Source organism: Lepeophtheirus salmonis, chromosome 1 (genome assembly GCF_016086655.4).
Source record: "Lepeophtheirus salmonis chromosome 1, UVic_Lsal_1.4, whole genome shotgun sequence".
NCBI lineage: Eukaryota > Metazoa > Arthropoda > Copepoda > Siphonostomatoida > Caligidae > Lepeophtheirus > Lepeophtheirus salmonis.
In genome coordinates this window covers 27,495,961-27,516,476 of record NC_052131.2, presented here as the reverse complement: position 1 = coordinate 27,516,476, position 20,516 = coordinate 27,495,961, and the positions used below count along the sequence as shown (strand labels likewise).

The window sequence follows — 20,516 nt, the reverse complement described above, 5'->3', positions numbered from 1 at the left end:
TTTTCTGCGAATAGCTATAGGTTCTTGAAATTGTTCTCCAAAAAATTTATTATTTGATTTTTTTTTTTTTAAATTTAATTTGTTTACAAAAAAAAATATTCTTTAGTGAACAGTTATAGATTTTGAATTTTTTTGCCAAAAAATTTAACTTTTTTACTGTGGATTTTTCCAAAAACAAACTCCCTCAAAAAAAATTATAAATATTATTAGGATTATTCTGTGGACTCCCTGAAACTTGTATTAGAATCAGTATATACAGTACTATTTCGTGATAAAATACACGTCGTATTCTCAAATTTCTAAAAGAGCAAAAAAATTGAAAATTGTTGTTTATTAGAAAAGAAACATCAAACTTCTGAGCTATTCTCTCTGCTTCACCCAAAAATCCTGCAGTAATGGCATGTTTGCGTTAAATTTAACTTGAAACAGCATCAAAATACCGATACCAATTTCGCTACCAGATCTGTTATATTCACACCTTTAACTCGAGTTTACCAAATAGAGAACACATATAAAAAGCAAGAGTAGAATCTTGACCAATACAGAGGAGTTTTTATATTTTGGGGATACCATTGAGTATATTCCAACTGCTAAAATGTATAAAAATTCAACTGGGAAAGAAACTTAACTACGTTGGTCAGTTTCAACCACGCATCAGCACTTTATTCCTTATAGAGAATTGATAATCTTTAGAGATATGACCAAGGTTTTCTGTACATATAGTATACGTCTACATTATAAAATATGTTGTTGTGAATTACAGGAAATAGATATAGTTTACTCTAGTGGCTACCCTTTAATTAATTAATTCAAATTATTAGGGGTATAACCCAATCCTTCGTTCAAATACTAACCAGTTTAAGAAGCAAATTTTTCCAACACAAGAAATAATAAAGTATTATACTCTTTTAACATTATGGTATGATTTGTAGGGCTAATTATAAATTCTGATTGACAGATGAAGAATTCGAATTAATTTTTAAATGGGGAATTTTTAATAGTCATAAATCATTTTAATACTTGAAATGGATACATTATTTCTAAAAACTTATTATAATCATAAAATGTTTCTTGTTTGGAGGAGAGGAAATGTCACGAAGGAATACTAAGAATGGTGACAAAAATCGCGATAGCAAGATTAAATTACGAAAATTGTGATTTTTATGGAATCAAGAAAAGACAACTCAATACCAATTGGAAATATGTTTCAATACTATAGCTACCTATATTTCATTATAAAAGATCTCCTAAGTAATAAGCAATACTAGCAATACACGGGGGTGAACAAAATGACAGCTCTTGACATTGAAGGATGAGTCCATGGCCCATCCCGCTGTCAAAATGGCAGCTCGAAGTGAATCGGAGATGTGCAGTGCACAATTCCTCTAACATGCCATAAACTACAAAGTGAGGTCAAGGTACATTAAGAAAAACCAGAAGTCTATCAGTTTATTGCTGCATAAGTTTTGGTTCTTCTAGACTACGTGAGCCTATAATTGACTACTTTATGTTGTATGCAGTCCAGAAGGAGATGCCAACAATCTCTGCAGCCTTCTTGGTACTTACACCTGCCAAGGGGAGATCGCACACACACCTTTTCTGTTGTTGCAAGGACACTATTACACTTACATAAATACAAATACATCTTAAATGTGTAAAATGTAATTTATCCCGACATTTTCCTTCTTAAATGCAGTAAAACATTATAAATCACAAAATCTCTCTTTGAAGATTATATCATACAAAGTTCTCAGAAATAAATTGCCCATCGATCTTTCAAAATATATATAGACATCGTTACGGTCACAGGTCTCATAAGACAATCGTAATTTCAAGAAAGTCATTACTAATTTTGCAGTTGGTTCTGTAAATTATGAACTGCTCCAGAATATCCCTTATATTCTTTTCAAACCGATCTCTGAGAAAAAATTTGGTCTCATAGATCTACAACTTCAACCTGGGCCAATATTTTAATGATGTCAATTGTAATTTAATAATATCATACATTACTTCGAGGAGACATTCTACGTTTTTGGTGGTAAACTGTCTATGACTGATTAACTTCTAATTTGAGAGCAGTTAAATTTATCGACTAAAATATTGGTCTTATTGTTCACGACAGTAAAGACTGGAAAAGGAATCGTCTCAACATTACGTAATTTCACCTCAATGCGAGTATGAGAATACCGTGTAACTAATACAAAATGACGCAGATAAATGTAAAATTCGATGCAAGGAATCGGTAATGATGATTTATTGAAAAACTTATATAACTTTTCTTTATTTTTCCCACTAATACCTTCGATGTAACTAACCATAAAAAACTGGTTTCTCAGTAAAATAATGACTCAGTCAACCTTAATCTTGTTCTCTTTCATATACATGCATAAATAACCTAATAGGAATCATATGAACCATTCGATGCAATTAAGGCCTTTTCAAATGAATATGACAAAATTTTAAAAATATACACCAAAATCCTTCAATTTGGTTAAACTTTTTCCTTATATTTCATTTTCTATTACAGAAAAATATCGTTAACAAAATATAGAAACCATTGGTTTGCAATATATATTGATATATTTATATATATAAATGTCTATAAACAGTCTTCACATATTAAAATAATAATTAGGACAAAGTAGTAATAATTAATTCATTATTATTATCAATTGTTTTTTAAGCATTTCTCTTTTTTTACGTGTCTGTGTGTGCGTGTTTTTTTTTTAAATAGAAATCCATTGTACAATGTTTAATTTTTCTTCAAAATGTTTTTAAGTCTCATTAATTAATCGTCATTATAATAATAATATTGAATTGAAGGGGGGTCACATTTATTATAGTATTTCAAAGAAAGGTGAAAATATATTTTGTATAATAATTTTTTTGTACCCAAAAAAGAACATAATTACTGATACATACATATTGTAATATTATTTGGTTAATGAGAAGAAAATAAATATAAATATTCATTGAAAGAAACACACATATTAACAGTAGTTTTTTAGCCCTTATTTGTACATACATTAAATAGAAAAGTTTGAGGGGGGAACCATCAGATGATGATGATAATGAGGTCATCATCACTGCTAAATACATATCTGTTGTCATATGCAAAATTTCTTCTCTTCATCGGCATGTATTAAAGTAAAAGTCATATAAATATAAAATAATTGCATTGTATTCCAATTACCCCAGCTTTTCAAAATTCAAAGTCATCATTATTTGACTCTTCGTCCACTCCATTTAAGTAAAGAGCGGATGATGAAGAGGAACTCCGTCCCCTATGAGCCGTCCTTGTCCTAGTAGCTCTTTTAAAACACTCAAAAAAGTCACTGAGAGGGGGCTTTAAGCCGGATCGATGAAAAAGTGAGGCATTTCGTCTATCTGATATATAGCCTTTGACAATAAAATAAAGAACGACTAAAGCTGCGCAGCCAACGGCTAAAAAGATGAGCGTCAATGCAAGAGGAAGTATCGTGGATTTGGAGGTGAAATAGAGGACATGCGGCTTTATAAGGGCCATGGTGCAAGTATCCATTTTATCCGCGGATTCAAATTCTCTTAATCTTAGAGAGTAGCATACCCTGTATTCCGGATACACTGGTAGATTCGAGAATATTTCTTCTGTAGAGTTACATCGCAGAAGTCGACTCGTAAGGGTTTGAGTCTCTCTTTTGATGAGGACCCAAACGCCACAATCTCCATAATAATTGAGTGACACATTGTAGTCCACATAAACGACGCCCTTACTTACAATCCCTGCTTTGAAAGATTGTATTTGAATATCACTGAAGTCAATCTTGAGAGAGAAGGGAGAGCTGCAATGTCGAACAAGTGCAAAATCCGGACGACGGAGTGTCATACAAATAGTATACGACTTCCCAATTTGTATTCTTGCAGACTCTGGATTAATATTAAAGGATCCATTGCCGTAGAGACAGTCCTCTGGGGGGACAGGCTTGGAATATATTTCTAAATCCTGGAATCTGGTATTGAATACAGATATTCTATCACATTTATATTTTGCTTTCTTCACAGACACAACGACTAGTCCTTCATCGCTCTCCGAAACTTGAATATCCTCTCCATTATTGAACGAATAAGGCGACGATGAAGAAGAGTCGTTTTTTTTCTCGTCTTCATCAAGATAATCAAAGTTTGAATTATCACAGGTGGAAGAGAGTTTGATTATAGATAAAAGTTCTTCTCCGGAAAACCCGTGAGGGGTTTTGCATATGGCAGAATTACGAGATTGACGGTTTAAACTTTCATGCTTCGACAACCAGGATTGAAAGTAATGGAGCTCACAGACGCAATTTAAAGGATTATCTGTAAATTAAAAAATACTGATAATTATAATAATAATAAAACAGTGGAGATGAGTATCACTTTTTATAAAGCTTAGGGGTACGTCTTCCCCACCCCCTAAGAGGGGGTTAAAAGATCAAATAGTTATTGTTTGAGCTCCTCTCTTATGCGAGATAGAAAGATCTTGTTGTTAAAACTGTTAAAAGGGTAATGAATAATAATAAATAAATAAATCACTCGATTCAATTCCCTCTAGGGAGTAATGGCTGACAGAGCTAGGCGAACAGCTTTAAAATGGCTTTTTAAGTAGAAAAACTACAAACATACAATGCTTATCTAGGTATTTTATAGGTACATATTATCAGTGGGCAGTGAAGGCTCAGGACCACCCATTTTTATTAATAAATTACTTATTAAAAAAAAAACTAACAGTTTTTTGAAGTTATAATTATTAATCCTTGCTTTTATATATGTATGTAATATGCATTTACTTTTTCAAAAAATAGCAATATAAATCTTAACAAAAAAAAGTATAATTTCAAAATGAAATTCATTTAATTTAATACCAGTAATAAGTGAAAAGATAAGTAACTAATAAGTTGTAGAGAGTTTCTTGGACCATAACAGGAAATTAATTCCGGTTACATGGTTGACTACGTGAGTACAACATTAAATTGAGCAAACGTATCATAGACTTGTCGCTCCACCGCACCTCAATGGGTAATTATGAATATGAATGAATAGTCCAGGATGAAGAGAGGTTTAATTGATTCCAAAATAACTTTATTACATTTTTTGCAAAGAGAGGAGGGGGATAAGTGCACAAGTTAAAAATATCACGATTACAATAATAAATTTCTATTGTAGCCACAAAATATATAATGTACATATATTCTTTTTTCGTAAAAAAGTTTGACGAGGCATGGCATGGAATGTAGAACCCGCTACAACCATATTTTGTATCTTTTCTTCTCTTCAAAAACATTAAATAATAAATATTATTCATTAAATTATAATTATATTATACATCCTGCTTTTAATTAAGTCAAAATAGAGTCATGGGAGTGAGGAAAAAATAAAAATTTCATCTCCCTTCTTCTCTATGAAATATTCTACTTCAGAGATTATCTTTCTTCATTCTATATTTGTATAATTTATACATCATTTCATTTCCAAAATTTCAAAAAAAAAAAAAAAAAAAAAATCATTTAAGTACTATCTTTCAGTATCGAGTTTCATATCAGAACGTGCATGTCTAGAGAAATTTAAAAAATTTGATTGCTGATAAAAATTTCGTTCCAGTATTTTTTAGTACAACACTCTGTCTTCTTGTAAATAATATTAATTTTACACGATAAAAACCAAAAAAATATTACAAGGTATGTAAAATGTAAAGGTAATTGTAGACTAATTAAAAATGTTAAAAATGATTAATTAGATTTTCATATTTTACTCTTTTTTTTTTTTTAATATTACGTTACAAAACCTTCCTTATCTAGGTAATGAGCGAAAGTTAGTGCTTCGTACATAAGAATAAAATGTATATAAGTTACGGGTTCGAATTAAGGATGGTTTTACTGGGTGACCTGGAACAGGTGCTCCCCCACCATCCCCCCAGTATAGATTTCTGCAAAAATGTAACTTTTAACAATGAAGAAGAAACTTTTATGACCATAAAAATTGAAAAAAGATGAACAATTTTTTAAAAAGTCATTATAAAAGTGGGGGAAAAATATTGATTAATAAAAAAATGTCCATTGATAAAAATTATTAGAAAAATTCCAGAAAAATGTCCTTTTGAGAAAAGGGGACGGGCGCATTTCATATTCTGAAATAGCGACAATATTTCGAAAAAAATCAAATCTTTAAAAAAGAAAGAAAATAAAGGGGCTGCACATTTATCTTTGCCCTCGCCTTGTTCACACTAAAACTGGCCCTGGTTGAAATTAAAATTTTGCTGTAAAATTATAAATATTTAGTCGAAAAAAATTATATTAAAATTTCAATATTTTTAGTTAATCATTTGAATCTTTTTATGTTTTTCATCAAAAAACCAACTTTTTGTGGAAAAAAAAAAGGTCGTTCATGGCCTTAAAAAAACTTTCTGTCAAAGTCTAATTATAATGTAACCAAAAGTTCATAGTAACAACTAGAAAATAAGAATCAAACAACTTACTTTTAACACTCAGAACACTAATATTCTTCAAAGACTCCAGAGAATCTATAGTAACCGAGGTAATAGAATTGTTGCTAAGATCCAAAGTTTTGATTCCATCAATCGCAAAGTTCTCATTTAAGAACAAAAGTTTATTATTTGATACGTCGAAACTGTTCAGAGCATTGAGCTCGTTGTTCTCACGATGTAGCACTCGTATTTGATTCAGGGATAAGTCCAATATATTAAGTTTTTTCAAGCCAATAAAAGTACCTGGTCTTATGACGTCCAAAGCATTTCTCTGAAGGTTGAGGCTTTTTAAATTTGGTAAATTTGCAAATGTACCAGGAAGAATATATGCAATCATATTCCCGGAGAAGTCGAGGTAGTGGAGTGACTCAACTTGTACTGGGAAATGAGAGGGAGTGAGTGACCCTTGGATGGCATTTCCTTCTAAATTAATAAACTCAACAATGGGACAATGAATCCCAACACTCTCCATGAAGTATGACAGAGTCTCCGAGTTGAGAGAATTATTTCTTAGAATGAGTTTCTTTAAATTTTTCATTTGGGTTTGAAATATCACATGTTTGAGGTTGTTGGACTCTGCATCTAGAGAGGAGAGTCCCCCAAGGCCGTTCTTCTTCTTCACTTTTAAAGACTTGAGTGCATTTTTAGAGATGTCCAAGGTTTGTAAACGAGTGAGGGAAGAGAGGGCAAGAGGAAGGCTCCTTAGGAGATTCCCCACTAAACTCAATGTAATCAGACTATTCTCAAGTCCTTGAAATGCATGAGGGCTAATTCCAGACATAGCACCATTCGTAGAGACGACTAGACCAGAGGGAGGAGTCCTCATTCCTTCAAACTGTCCAAGCGTAACAAAAGCGGGCAATTTACGGATGGAGAGATCCAACATTGATGCATTACTTCCACTTAGACGCTTTAAAACATCCGGAACAATGTCTGAGTGAGTGCATTCTCCATCGCAACGGAGAACACGATCGTAATTGTAAGGACAATTGCAATTGACCTCGCAATTTTGTTCTAAGCGAATGACATCGATCTTGGGGCATCTTCGTGTTAGACTTCCTTTTAAGTCTTCTTGAACTACACTTAGTGTCAAGTCAATTGCCGTCGTTAGTAGAAGGAGTAACGACGACAAGATCCAAGAGCATTGGAGCATTTCTGCTTTAGCAATCCTTGTAGCACTTTTTAGTTTTCATGTTTCTGCAAAAACAAAAAAAAAAGATTAATATAATCAAGGCTCAAGGAAAACTTAAATACATATTTATATTAAAGAATAAATACACAAATAATATATTTATGCAGAAAATAACGGAGTCAAACTTTCACTTTTTCAAATACAAATCTTCCTAATATTGACGTTATAAGTGCATATTATATATGAAAGTACGTAGGCATGTTACTAAGCCCACTATACATAGATTAAATACGTTATAAGTATTACATATATGTTATATTAATAGCTATAATGTTAGGGCGTTTTACTCCACAAATTATTATACATTCATAAGAGATAAATAGTGAAAATTTGAATGAATGAATAGAAAGGTACAAAAGACATGACTCACACTTCATTTCCAAACAAAATAATATGGATAATATTTATAAGGATATCCGTCAAGCTCTAAACACTTTCGGTATTTAAAAAAAAATAGAAGTAAAAAAAATGAAATAGTAACCCCTAAGTAAATTTGAAAGAAATAGTAGGAAGAGGGCCAGAGTCAAAAATCAAAAAATTTTGTGAACAGCTGAAGACTTTTAAAACCTTTTTCCAAAAATTTTAATTTTTTGTGAATAGCTTTGGATTTTTGAAACCTTTTTCTACACAAATTTATTTCTTTGTTTTTTTAAATATTTAATTTACGAAAATTTATTTCCAACATATTTTTTTTTTCAAATTTTTTTCTGAATACCTATAGACTTTTCCAAAACATTTAAATAGTTTGATTTTTTTTTTCTAATTCTCCCTCCGTAACAAGCGAAGCGTAGGCAGGAATTACTCTGATGTTGATCATTAATTATACTCTGAGCCCAACAAGGAATTACACATAGGTATAACTTCCTTAAAAAATCCTCAGTCTTACTCTCAGTCATTCAAAATTATACGTACAATATTCTTAGATGTTCTCCCCTCAAAAAGAAAAGAATAATGATAACAGCTTTGGGAATTTTTTTTTTTTAAATGCTCAGTTTCCCGACTACAAAAATCGCTCACTTATAAATACTTAAAATTAACAACTCTACCTACATATCCCTTTGTATATCGAAAACCCGTTACTGTGTAAATACATACAACTTCAACAAACTCTTGTATTCTAGAAATACACACGTTAATGTATATGTTAATATGTTGAAGCAAAGTAAATTCTACACAATATGACTCAACTAATGACGCCTTCAAGTCCTTACTCCAACTAATACAAATACAAATCTTTTAATAAGCAACTCTCCCACATTCGATGTCTAATCCATAAGAAGAAGATGACGAATATTTTATACATTAATACACATTATATACCTGCTAGAGAACGTTTTTATTAACGTCACAGTTTGTATAATTAACAGAAAAGTACGCCATGTTGAAGGCATTCGATAGTAGATGATATATTATTAATTTAATTAAATGAACCAACCTGTAATGGTTGTCAAAGAAAAACAGTGAATTTTGAATAAAATCAATTTCATAGATTATGGAAATCCATATAGAATATCAAGATTTTTACAATTATTTATGTTCTGAATGGATTAAAGACGAGAAAAGTGTTGAGAAAAAAACATTTGACCCATGTAAAAGGAATAATTAATTTAGAAGCTACACAATTGAGATGTAAATGTAAAATGATACATATTATACGTAGTGTAGTTACTTTTATTGGATCTCACAATCTTTCCTTCAAAAGGAAACAGAAAAAAGGCCTAAAATCTGTTAGTAATTAGGCAACTCTTCCCAAATAAAGCATTCAATGACTGTTGTGAATTGTTAAGGGCTAGCCTAATAAGAGTTAATCCAAATTCAACCAATCAACGTTTAGAACACTGATTAGGGTAAAAGAAGCATAAATATTGACATTTGACAAGAAAATACACTGATAACTTTTGTATTAGTAAGGTAAACGCGTCTGATATATAATAAAGGGATATATTATTGATCTTTTCATCAGGCCAGTGCAAAATCTTTTTCTTGGAAAGTTGAGTGTTAAAAAGATCAAGCCTTACAAAAGATAATCCAAACATTCTGCTTTTTTAAAGTCATTAGAAAAATAATCCAAACTTTTTGACTTACATCCCATTATTCCGAATTCATAGGGGGTCATCCCCCCTGTAGTACTGGCCCTGCTTTTCCTGAATAAAAAAGGAACATTTGTTTCTATAAAATAAAAATAAAAAATGAGTTATTTATGCTCAGAGTGATGGTAATTGGGAGCCTTTCGGCCAAGTTAAAAAAAAGAAGAAATCAACACGGTAGCCCTTACAAGTTGAAGAATATTTTGGAAGAGATCGGCTTAGATGTCATGACGTTTCATTAGATCAGCTACAATTAGCTGTGACGAGGAGGGAAGGGAGAAAGACATTGATAGGATTTACTCTGACGCTGATCCTCAATTCTACTCTGAATCCAACAAAGACTTACAATTATAATTTTGCAACAAATCCTCAGGGTTACTCTCCGTCTTTTATGACCTCCCGTAAATGTTCCATCCGGTTTTATAAACATTAATAATATGTTTTATGCATTAGAAAAGAATCTTCAAGAATTAAATAATAATGAAAACAGCTGAAGAAAAGAAAATTTACTCTTTTCATTTAAAAGGGTGAGTTAATGCGTACACCCGATTTGTTTGACTTTCCGTGATTGTAATTACATTGTACCTACATATCTATGAGCTGACAGTTAACGATGCCTGTCTTGTTACCGTTTTGTAACAATAGTCATCATATAAAACAAAAATATATTATATTTCTTGTAAAAAAAAAACATATATTTTTGAGTATTAAAAGATAAAAAACAACAACACATTTTTGTCAGAGATGATCATGATGAGATGCCTAATCCATAAGATTAGTGAGAGAGCATGTATTATACATATATGGCCCGTCTTGCACCCACTCTTAGCTTAGGCAGGAAACAAACTAATTGTAGGATTTATGTATTAAAAAATAATTATGGTTTTATGATATTATGGACCTATAATAGTTCTTTGTGACTACGCACATATTATTCTCTTTCTCTCTTTTTCTCCCTAAACCTACGTCATTATAATGCAACAAGCCGGTTTATAATATGTATTTGTTTTGTACTTCTATAATAATTATTAATACCCCACTACGTAAACCTGTAGCCTAAGAAATCAAGCAATCACTTGAGAAAAAAAGGAGTTACATACACACACATACATATATATATTTAGAAGAGTGAGGGGGAAAAAAGATGAAAAAATGTTTTAAAAAGATGTCGGAATTTGACTTACATTTTTGAGAGCAGACAGCTCAAATAACAACAAGACATTTTTTTCCTATATCCTACCTACACATAGAAACGACGACTTTTTTTAGCTACTAACAGGACAAATTTAGTATCAAATATATATGATTTTATGTGATGCACGTGAGAAAGATGTATTTAGAAGGCAAAAAGTGAGTTAGGGATATCCAGAAAATAGTAAAATTCTTAGAATGAGAGTAGTTGCCTAATATGTACCTAATTATTGGCCAATAGCTCTCCAAAGATGAGTTTGACTCATTCGTATGTAGAAAAAATAAATGGTTTCCAAGATATGTAATAGTTAGAATTGACATTTTTGTAAGGAAAAAAGAGCGCGAGAAGGCGGGAGCAAGACATATTGTAATCCTGAATTAAGCTGCCTGTTATATGATTTTGGGGGAAAAAGGAATTGCTATTATAAAGAGGAGAACCTTCTACATTTAAAATAGCATTAGTTTAGGCAAAATATGGTAATATTATTCATGAATTTCTAATCCATGTGAAATATTTAAATTGAAATATATTTATTTTATATTCAATACCTGATTGAACAACTGTGTGTGCTCATAAAAGACGGAGCGTAACCCTGAGGATTTATTGCAGAGATATAATTGTAAGTCCTTGCTGGACTCAGAGTAGAATTGGGGATCGATATTCTAGCAAATGTATTTGTTTATATCCTTTCTTCGTCATTCTACGTCATAGCTAATTGTAGCTGATCTAATGAAACGTCATGAGCATTATTCTTTCTCTCCTCCTAAAATCCTTCAAATTGTCACGTTACCATCTTTTTTTTTTAACCATGCACATTCTACACTGGATTTTCAGGACTAATCATTACCGCAGAGCCTTGTCGGATCGAAAACATAAGTTTGACTCATACGTATTATAAATAGAAAAAATGTTTTTCACGTTACATATTTATATATTATGTAGTTATAAATAGACTCTTCCGTTCTATGTTTTTATGATGAATGGTAAGTCTCCTCCCATGAGAACAGGAAAGGTGGTGGGTAGGTAGTGTCCTTTAATCTATCCATCTATATAAATACGGATAATAAGAATAACTGTATAAGTATGAATTCCAGCTGGAGATCCCCTTTGACGTTTTTACTTATTTTTAAATACTCTTAACTGTGTTTTCTTTTTTGTATAGGATCTACTATGTACACATCCAGGATGTTGACACTTTACCCCCATGGTAAAAAATATATGTATTTTCATATATGTACAATGAGTGCGTTGTATTCACATTTAATATATATATATATTGTGTGTACAAGATGAATAGAACCCATTTCCTTTTCAAGAACAACAACAATAATATTTCTATTTGCAGGAAGCCACAAAATAAAAATAAAAGGCATGTTTTTAAAAGTATATTGCATACGTATGTACATATTAGTGTTGGGCTTTGATCTGGAAATCCAAGACTCGTCTGAGACCGTTTTAATTTTAACCCATTCGATTTAAAAATCGATATTGATCGGTCCAATAATAAATAAACTTTGGTGTACGGTGGGACTTTCAGTCTGGAAAAATATACGGAGTGGTCCATTATAACCTGAACACTTTGAATTTTAAAATACAACAAGATATAATTTATTAATTAACAATATAATTTCAATAAAATTAATACTATAAATATATATAAGTATGTCTGAGCTCTCTTAATCATTAATGTAGCCCCCCGTAATGACTTCCAGGCGGTGGAGGACGGCTTGGCACCCGCTCCAGATGTCATGGCGTTACAGTGCTGGCTGATAGTGGCTTTGATGACCTTGGTGCTTAGAATACGCACACTGCAAGCCTTTTCCTCAACAAGCACCCGAAAGGTATCGTCGAGACGGTTCAGCGTTGTAAAGGTGCCAATAGTGTCCAAACAGAGCTCAAAAGAACTCAAAAACTCATTCAAAAGAGTCTAACAACAAAGGTGATGATTTCTTTCATTGCTGGTGTCAAAATTGGCCTCTCCATTCCCGCAATGCTCTTTCCACCAGCTTTTCGATATTTCTCTGGCAAGTCTGGTCAGAAAAATAGAGTCTCTTTGATGGGCCCTCATGTACTTGAGAGGATTGGTCTGGGCTGTTTTCTTTAACTCATTCGGGTCCAGTTTGACGTTATTGACAGAGCTCTCCAAATTGATGACAACATAGACAGGGCTACTGGAGCGTCAAAGAGTGCGTGAATGGAAATTGATCGATCACGTTCAAGTGTCATTTTCTAAGCTTTACGTCAGCTAGATTTGTTTTGTTTTGTAAGTAATTGTTAGTGATTTGATATATCGAAATATGAATTAGTTTCCATCACTTGATCTTCATTAATTATTGAATTAGTAAGTGTTCAGATTTCATTAGGCCACCTGGTAGACCTTTTTTATAAGAATGTGACGAGTGCTAGAACAAAAATACATAATCATTGGGGTTGAAAAATATTAAAGATGAGGTAAAACCATTATAACATTCGAAATCCCTACAGAAGTTTGTGAGGAATTACTGAGAGACATGATAGGCATGTGACCAACAGAGGAATAAGTAATAATAATCTTTATGATAGGGTGAGTGATACAGAAGACTATGGCTAAGGCTGATCCCATGGATGAAAAACAACCATAAACTTAATCAATCTTCTTTGGAACAAGAAAACTTTTGAAAACAAGTAGAGTAAGGCCCCTAATTTGACTTAAATCTTGGCTAAATTAACTTCATTATAAGGAGCTTCCATATTGGTTTAGAAAAAATAACTTAATACCAAACCGGAGAAAAAATTGGACAAGTCACAACACTAGTGTGTAGGTTCATTGTGCATGTGTATGATGACTAAAGGTTACTCATAGAGTCAAAAAACTCTGGAACGAATATTAAAAAAAACTCCCTTTATTAGTCAAATTAACGAAATAAAAATGGAAAAGTCAATAAGCGTTCTTTCTAACTGGCTTGAATCATCCGTGGCCTACAACATAGACAAATACAATAATGTTGTTTAATCATATATTATATACCTTTGTACCAATATACTTATCCATAGGTGTACAAATGTATGAAAATAATAATACGTGGGCTTTGAAGGTTGTTTAACAAAATAACAGCCTCGGAATTTAAATAATATTTTACTCATTTATGAAAAAAAGTTTAATAAGATTGAGTCATTGAATGTATGTATGTAGGTATAAGCGTCTTCTATATATTATCTCATTACCTTACAACGCGGGGGGAAGAAGGTACTGAAATCATATTTGAGGGTTATTCACACCATATACACACTTTGTTATGACTTATGAAAGAAAGAGTCACATAAAAATACTAATGACGTTTTTTTAATTATTTTTTTTTACATAGGTAGTCCATCAACTTCACAAAAAATTGAATATAAAGTTATTTATTTCTTAATAGAAATTAAAAATTATTATTTAAGAATTATAATTAATCCTGAGAGGCATCGCAAATAAGTCCTTTATAATATTAGGTTAAGTAAAAAGTTCTGAGCGTTTTTCGCTAGATATCTTTAGCGAGCTACATCCAACGATTAAATCATTGCATCAAAAAAATCCTAAATTATACTTAAAAGTTAAGCGCAACCTAAAAAAAAATTTCATTTACATTTTTGTATTCGGTGAAGCTAGTTGTGTGTAACAGTTTTCCAAAATTGAATTAAAAAATTGAAAATTCGATACATTCTTCAGTTTAACTACAACGAAGGTCAAAAAGCGGAGCAGGCGGCCAAAAAAAATTGTACTGTTTATGGACCCAATACAGTATCGAATACAACAGAAAATCGGTGATACCAACGATACCGTTTTGGTAATACGGACGTCGAAAATGACGATAAAATAATAGAAATCGTCGAGTTGGACCGGCATGTTTGCACTTATTCATTTTACAAAAAAACCATTTGGAACCATCTAAATCGGATATGTTAATTTTATTGTCCAAATAAAGCGAAAAAACGCTGAAAACTTTTTACATCGCCAATTATTTATTAAATAAAAAATAAGAATGAAGGTTTTTCTGTTGCCGTATCACATTTATATATCCCATTGAAAAATGTGAAAATTGCAATCTATTTCATAATCGGAATGTCCTTTGATTTTTTTAGTCATATTTTATATATATAGAACCATTACTGCCAAACAATAAAAAAATCTACAACAGTCATCCATTGATTTTAACGAGCAACATTTTTTTAGAAAAAAAAAAAAATCATTCTTTCGAGATCCCCCCTACCATGTCACAACCTGTCTCTTTATGAACACATTATTGCTGCTGATAATATGTCCTGCTTGTGTGGTCATTATAAAGAAAAAATGAACTCATTACTTCTCTTAAAAATAAGGGTCATATTTATATATATATATATTTATTTTTTTTAAGTTAAAATTTCCTCTGATACATCAACCATATCCATTATAATGTAACATTTTCGAGTTAATTTTTTTACTTCCCTGCGCAAATCGCTGTTTAACTGACTAAAGCGTGTTTGAGGTATCTTATGCCATTTTAATCTGAACAAAAAGGTACTATTGTGTCGAATTTTGTAATGAATTGTATTTTAATATTTTTTTAGAATTTGGTTTATCTGTAAAAATAAATATACAAATAGTTTTTAATCATTTAAGGGGTCTAAAATGGGCTCAATGATTTACAGCTTCCCTTATAAGAAATATAGTTAAATTTAACTCTTGTTGAAATCAAAGATCTCGAACTAAAATGAATCCAGATGCATAAGGAAACTGCAAACTAAATCATTTTGGTCTTATTAACTTATCAAGTCTACAAACACACAATATTTTTACTCATGAACAAAATACTAAAAAATATAACAGTAGAATTTTTGAATCATAGCATCATACTTCAGACGATATACTACTGGCCTAATTAACTCAAGTTTTGATAAATAAATCCAATGAAATAAATAAAATAAAATTGTATCTAACACGCCAAAAATATTCTGAGAGGCCTTTTAAATTCATGACTACAGAGTCGGTAAATAAAATGCTCGACTTCAACTCTAACTCCAGTATTTTGAATGTCACAGATTCCAACTCCAACCCACAATTTTATGATAATATATTTTATAGCCTATTTAAGTACTATTGAATAATTTGAGTCTAAATACTATAAAACATAGATTTAATTTTTAGCTGTAGGTAGTTACTAGATATATGTAGTAAATAATTGTGCCAAGTATTAAGTAAATATTTGGAATATATGATATTGAACAAGATGAACAACAAATGAAATGGATCAAAATATATTCATTGCTAATACATTCATAAGTTCTGAACATAATTTACGGACTATTCACAAGACTAAATAATGAAATTGCACGGCTAGTGGCTATGGGTTACCCAGTATAATAATTTAGACTTTAGATTTGTTCCAAAATTGTGATTGTATAGACTATGGAGCACGTTTAAAATTCGTAAAGTAAACTAATAAGTAAGCTTACTTTCAAGTGTCATAAATTAATAGTATTTAATACCTATAATTTATAACCATTTAGATCGACACTTTACGATCCCTGAATGTAAGCCTTAGATTAGAAATAAATTTTATCTACATAAATCATAATAATTTTTGTACAAATTTTCCAACTCCTCACTTCGATTCCACGACTCGGCAGCCCTACTTTTAATTGTTCCCAGTAGAAAAGATCTTTGTGTACGAAAAAAAGTATTAACCCGACAATGTAATATCTATCTAAGTAACTAAAGACAAAGAGAGGAATTTCCCTTTTTCAATCTACGATTGCAGATTTATAAAGCATATAAAAATAAGTTGCTGACTGGCACTTGAATGAGAAAAGCAGGCATATATTGTATACAGAAATACTTATAATGTTTATATACGCATGTATTAAAAGACAAACTATTAGTAAATGAATGTTTTTAGGGTTGAAGAAGGGATGATGATGATAATACGTTTAACATCTAAGATACATACATACATGACGAAAAAAACATGCATATATTGATAAATACATACAAAACGGGGAGACAAACATGTTTCTAATGAAAATATTTTAATTGATTTTGTTTAATTAGTGAAGTTTTTTTGTTTTTTTTTTGCATTTTCCCTGATTTTATCCAACGTTTATTTTTCTATAGGATGAAAAAGGATAAACTAATATTCATCACCAGCGTGTATATTAAGAACATTATCACATAAATAAAGAGTAGAAACATGATACTACGGTATATATTTGATACAAATAGATATACACTTATGTTGAGAATGGGATCGGAGACAGATTTTTCCCTGGTTTGCTCTTAATTGATTTTTTAGACATAAATTTTATTTCAGACCACGATCTAAAACCGTGGACTGAAATTTAATTGTTTTCAAAGAATGAACCGATTTTCTTCCCATCACAGTTAAACCAGTTCCACTTAATATGTCGTTATTTAACCAATGTTTAAAGTTGGAAAACACACATGATGTCATCAACAATTCATTTATAATATTCGTTTGCACATAATTCTAAATAAGTCTAGATCTAGTACGACTTTTTTTTATGAAACCGTTTGTAACAGAACTTCTTTAAAGACATACCTAGTTCTGTCTAACAAAAACTATTTCGGTCTTAGACCGATCTAGGATTTTCAGACCAAAATCCAACACTAATATACACCATTTGGCGGAAGATAAAAAAATACTTTATACAAACACATTTGCGGGTAAAAAAAACAGACACTTTAAGACGACTTATTATTAAGCGTTTAACAAAATACTAATGAAAGACGATAAACATTAAATATCATGCGTAAGATAAAATTAATAGCTATTATTAAATAAGTTAATTAACTCTTTCAAAATAGTTATACATAATATTTTGCTATACGGTTCAATAAATCATTTTGTATTTATATTAGATACCAACATGAATAACATAGATCCATAAAAAGCAATGGCAGGTGCAAAATTTTTATACCAAACAAACATGGTTTTAGAATTTAAATTACTTACGCATTATGTAAATATATTAGTTTGTCTTTCTATACTTTAGGATTTCGTATATTACTAGTAAGAGAGTTATTTCCAATTAAGAAATATTTATTCATAATTTATTCTTAAAAAGTTGAACTTGAATACAAAATAGAATAGAATTTGAACAATGCTATAAAAAATAAAGACAGATAAAAGAAATGAATCTAATTATTTATGTAGCGAATATTTTCTCTTTTTAACACGGATTGTCATAAGGAGGAAATTTTAAGTTAATTGAACCGTGTATTTCTTGATGTATTCTAATCATTATTATAAATAAAAATTTACGACCCGTCAGGACAAAAACAATCTAGAATGATTTTTCTCAAAATGGAGTCTAGAAACAAATTAACAAAAATGCATTTTAACAATAAAAAAAATTAGAAATTGATAGATTTAATGCTTAAAAGACCACATAGCAGCCAAATTAACTATTATAAATACAATAATAGTTATAAAATATGGTCAAATTTTTGGCTATCTTAACTTATACCCCAAATTTGAATACAAAGCCTATAGTTGACCAAAATGTCTATGAAATGTTGAATCATATATATATATACATTACTGGTAGTACCCAGCCTTGCCTAGAGTTATTAGGAGTCAACGAACATACAAATTTTGCTTCAATAATATAAAGTATAACTCCCCAACAAATCCTTGGTATTACTCTCCGTTTTTCATGAGCACACTCACAAGTAGCTACTCACTCAGGACGCTCTCTCCTCACAGGGAGCACTATATAAAGTGTACCATATGAATGTTTTTCATACATACAGACTAACTTTGTTCTATTAATATAGAAGATATGATCAAAAAAATAATTGGCATTTTTCCTTTTCCAAATTTTTTTCAAGATAGTTTTTTTTTTCTTGTGTTAGTTCATTTCATTTATGCCACATTATATCCCCTCTCTGATGGAACTTTACGTCCTTAAAGTATAAACTGGGGCAACAAACATACACACACAAACCCTCAGATCAATCAATTGACGTTTTAATCAGTAGATTGTTACATATATTTATTTATTTTCGAAAAGACAAGTAACACATTGTTGATACACTTGTAATAATAATAACAACTTCATTAATCAACAGCATGTAAAGTAGGGGGTACTTATGTGAGTGGATATATAAATACATGTAGTTTAATCCACCTGTTTTGATTGTCGCTCCTAGAAGATGAGGAGTATGAAATTGTTTGTAGATTATAGGTAAGATATAAATTATTTATCAAGTCTTATATTTACAAGTTCTAATCAAAAAATTGGGATGAAACATTTGATCAAATGAAGAATTCAGAGCAGACTTTTGATAAATATTATCAGAATGATTGAAATTCCATTAGATGGGGGATATTTTAAAGGAGTGAAAATTACTTATTAATAAGTGTTCTGAGGCACATTAGAAAATCTAAGTGTCCACCGTTCCATTTCTCCTAAATAAATATTACTCGATCAAAAGGAAATTTTCCCACTAATTAATAATAGGTAATTAAAATACATAATATTATTAAATACAATTGTTATCAAACATAGAAATTGCAACTTGTACACAGCATAACCTTCAAATGTAGGTGAAAATTGATTCAAATCAGTTTCGGAGATCAAAAACCGATTTTTCACAACCACTTAAAATTCATGGAGCGTTCTCCAACAAATAATTATTTATTTCATTGTAAGATAGAATTATGAATGGATCGTAGATTATAAATTAAAAAAGCTGTTTAATAAACAAGAAGATTTTTATTTGCATACAAGAATCAGGAATTGTTTATATCGTAGACATCCATTATTTTATCAAATGGAATACAAAATTACTTACATGGGAATTTTGTGTTCTTCAATAGTTGAGATGGCTCTTTATTATTCCTCGTATCAAGTTGAAACCAAATACATATTTTTTCTTCAATTACAGTTAAAATAAGCGTAACAAAATAATTATAGATATATACAAAAATGACGGAAACAGATACGAAACACTACGAGCTCAACAAAATATCACAAACTGACTCCAATGTAAATATTTCATGTAAAAGGGATTTTCTTTTCCTTTTCTATCCATTCACTCAGCTTGACGCAGGCACGATGATGGCCGCGCTCGCTTGCTGTAGCAGGAGCAGATGGATTTAGTACTACGAAGTATATAGTAGTAGCTTACTTGTATCGAAATGACTTGAGCAGCACTCACTGGCTTGAAACACTCCTTGTTACACTGCTTTTTCCTTCTAATTCATTCAAACTCATAATAATAACATGATAATGTATGACCGTGTTTGAATGCATGACGACGATACATAAAAGAATATTCAGATATTAAACAGTGCGATCATCAGAGGAGGAAACGTCGTGTGGTTCTTTTCATTCTGCTGAATCCACACTGGATTCTTCTTCTCGTCACCCTGTGTTTAATTATTTTTGTGCGTAGGTTGCTTAAATAAAAAGGCTTTGTACTTTGGCTGCTGTACATAACTGATCATTTATTTGGAGTTTTTAGATATGCAGCAGCATCATGGCTTATGTTCTTAAATGAGCTCACAAAGAAAATATCGTTTCTCG

At 30.9% G+C, this 20,516-nt stretch overlaps 1 protein-coding gene across 1 annotated transcript; it reads right to left on the bottom strand.

Annotated features, from left to right (window-relative positions):
* Positions 1 to 2,486: 2,486 nt before the first annotated feature.
* Positions 2,487 to 20,264, bottom strand: Lrt (Leucine-rich tendon-specific protein). Its single transcript, XM_040716958.2, has 3 exons — positions 19,783 to 20,264; positions 6,488 to 7,693; positions 2,487 to 4,332 (listed from the first exon to the last, which is right to left on the bottom strand). Exons 2-3 carry the CDS (start codon positions 7,647 to 7,649, stop codon positions 3,203 to 3,205), a joined length of 2,292 nt encoding a protein of 763 aa, XP_040572892.1. The 5' UTR covers positions 7,650 to 7,693; positions 19,783 to 20,264; the 3' UTR covers positions 2,487 to 3,202.
* Positions 20,265 to 20,516: the final 252 nt, after the last annotated feature.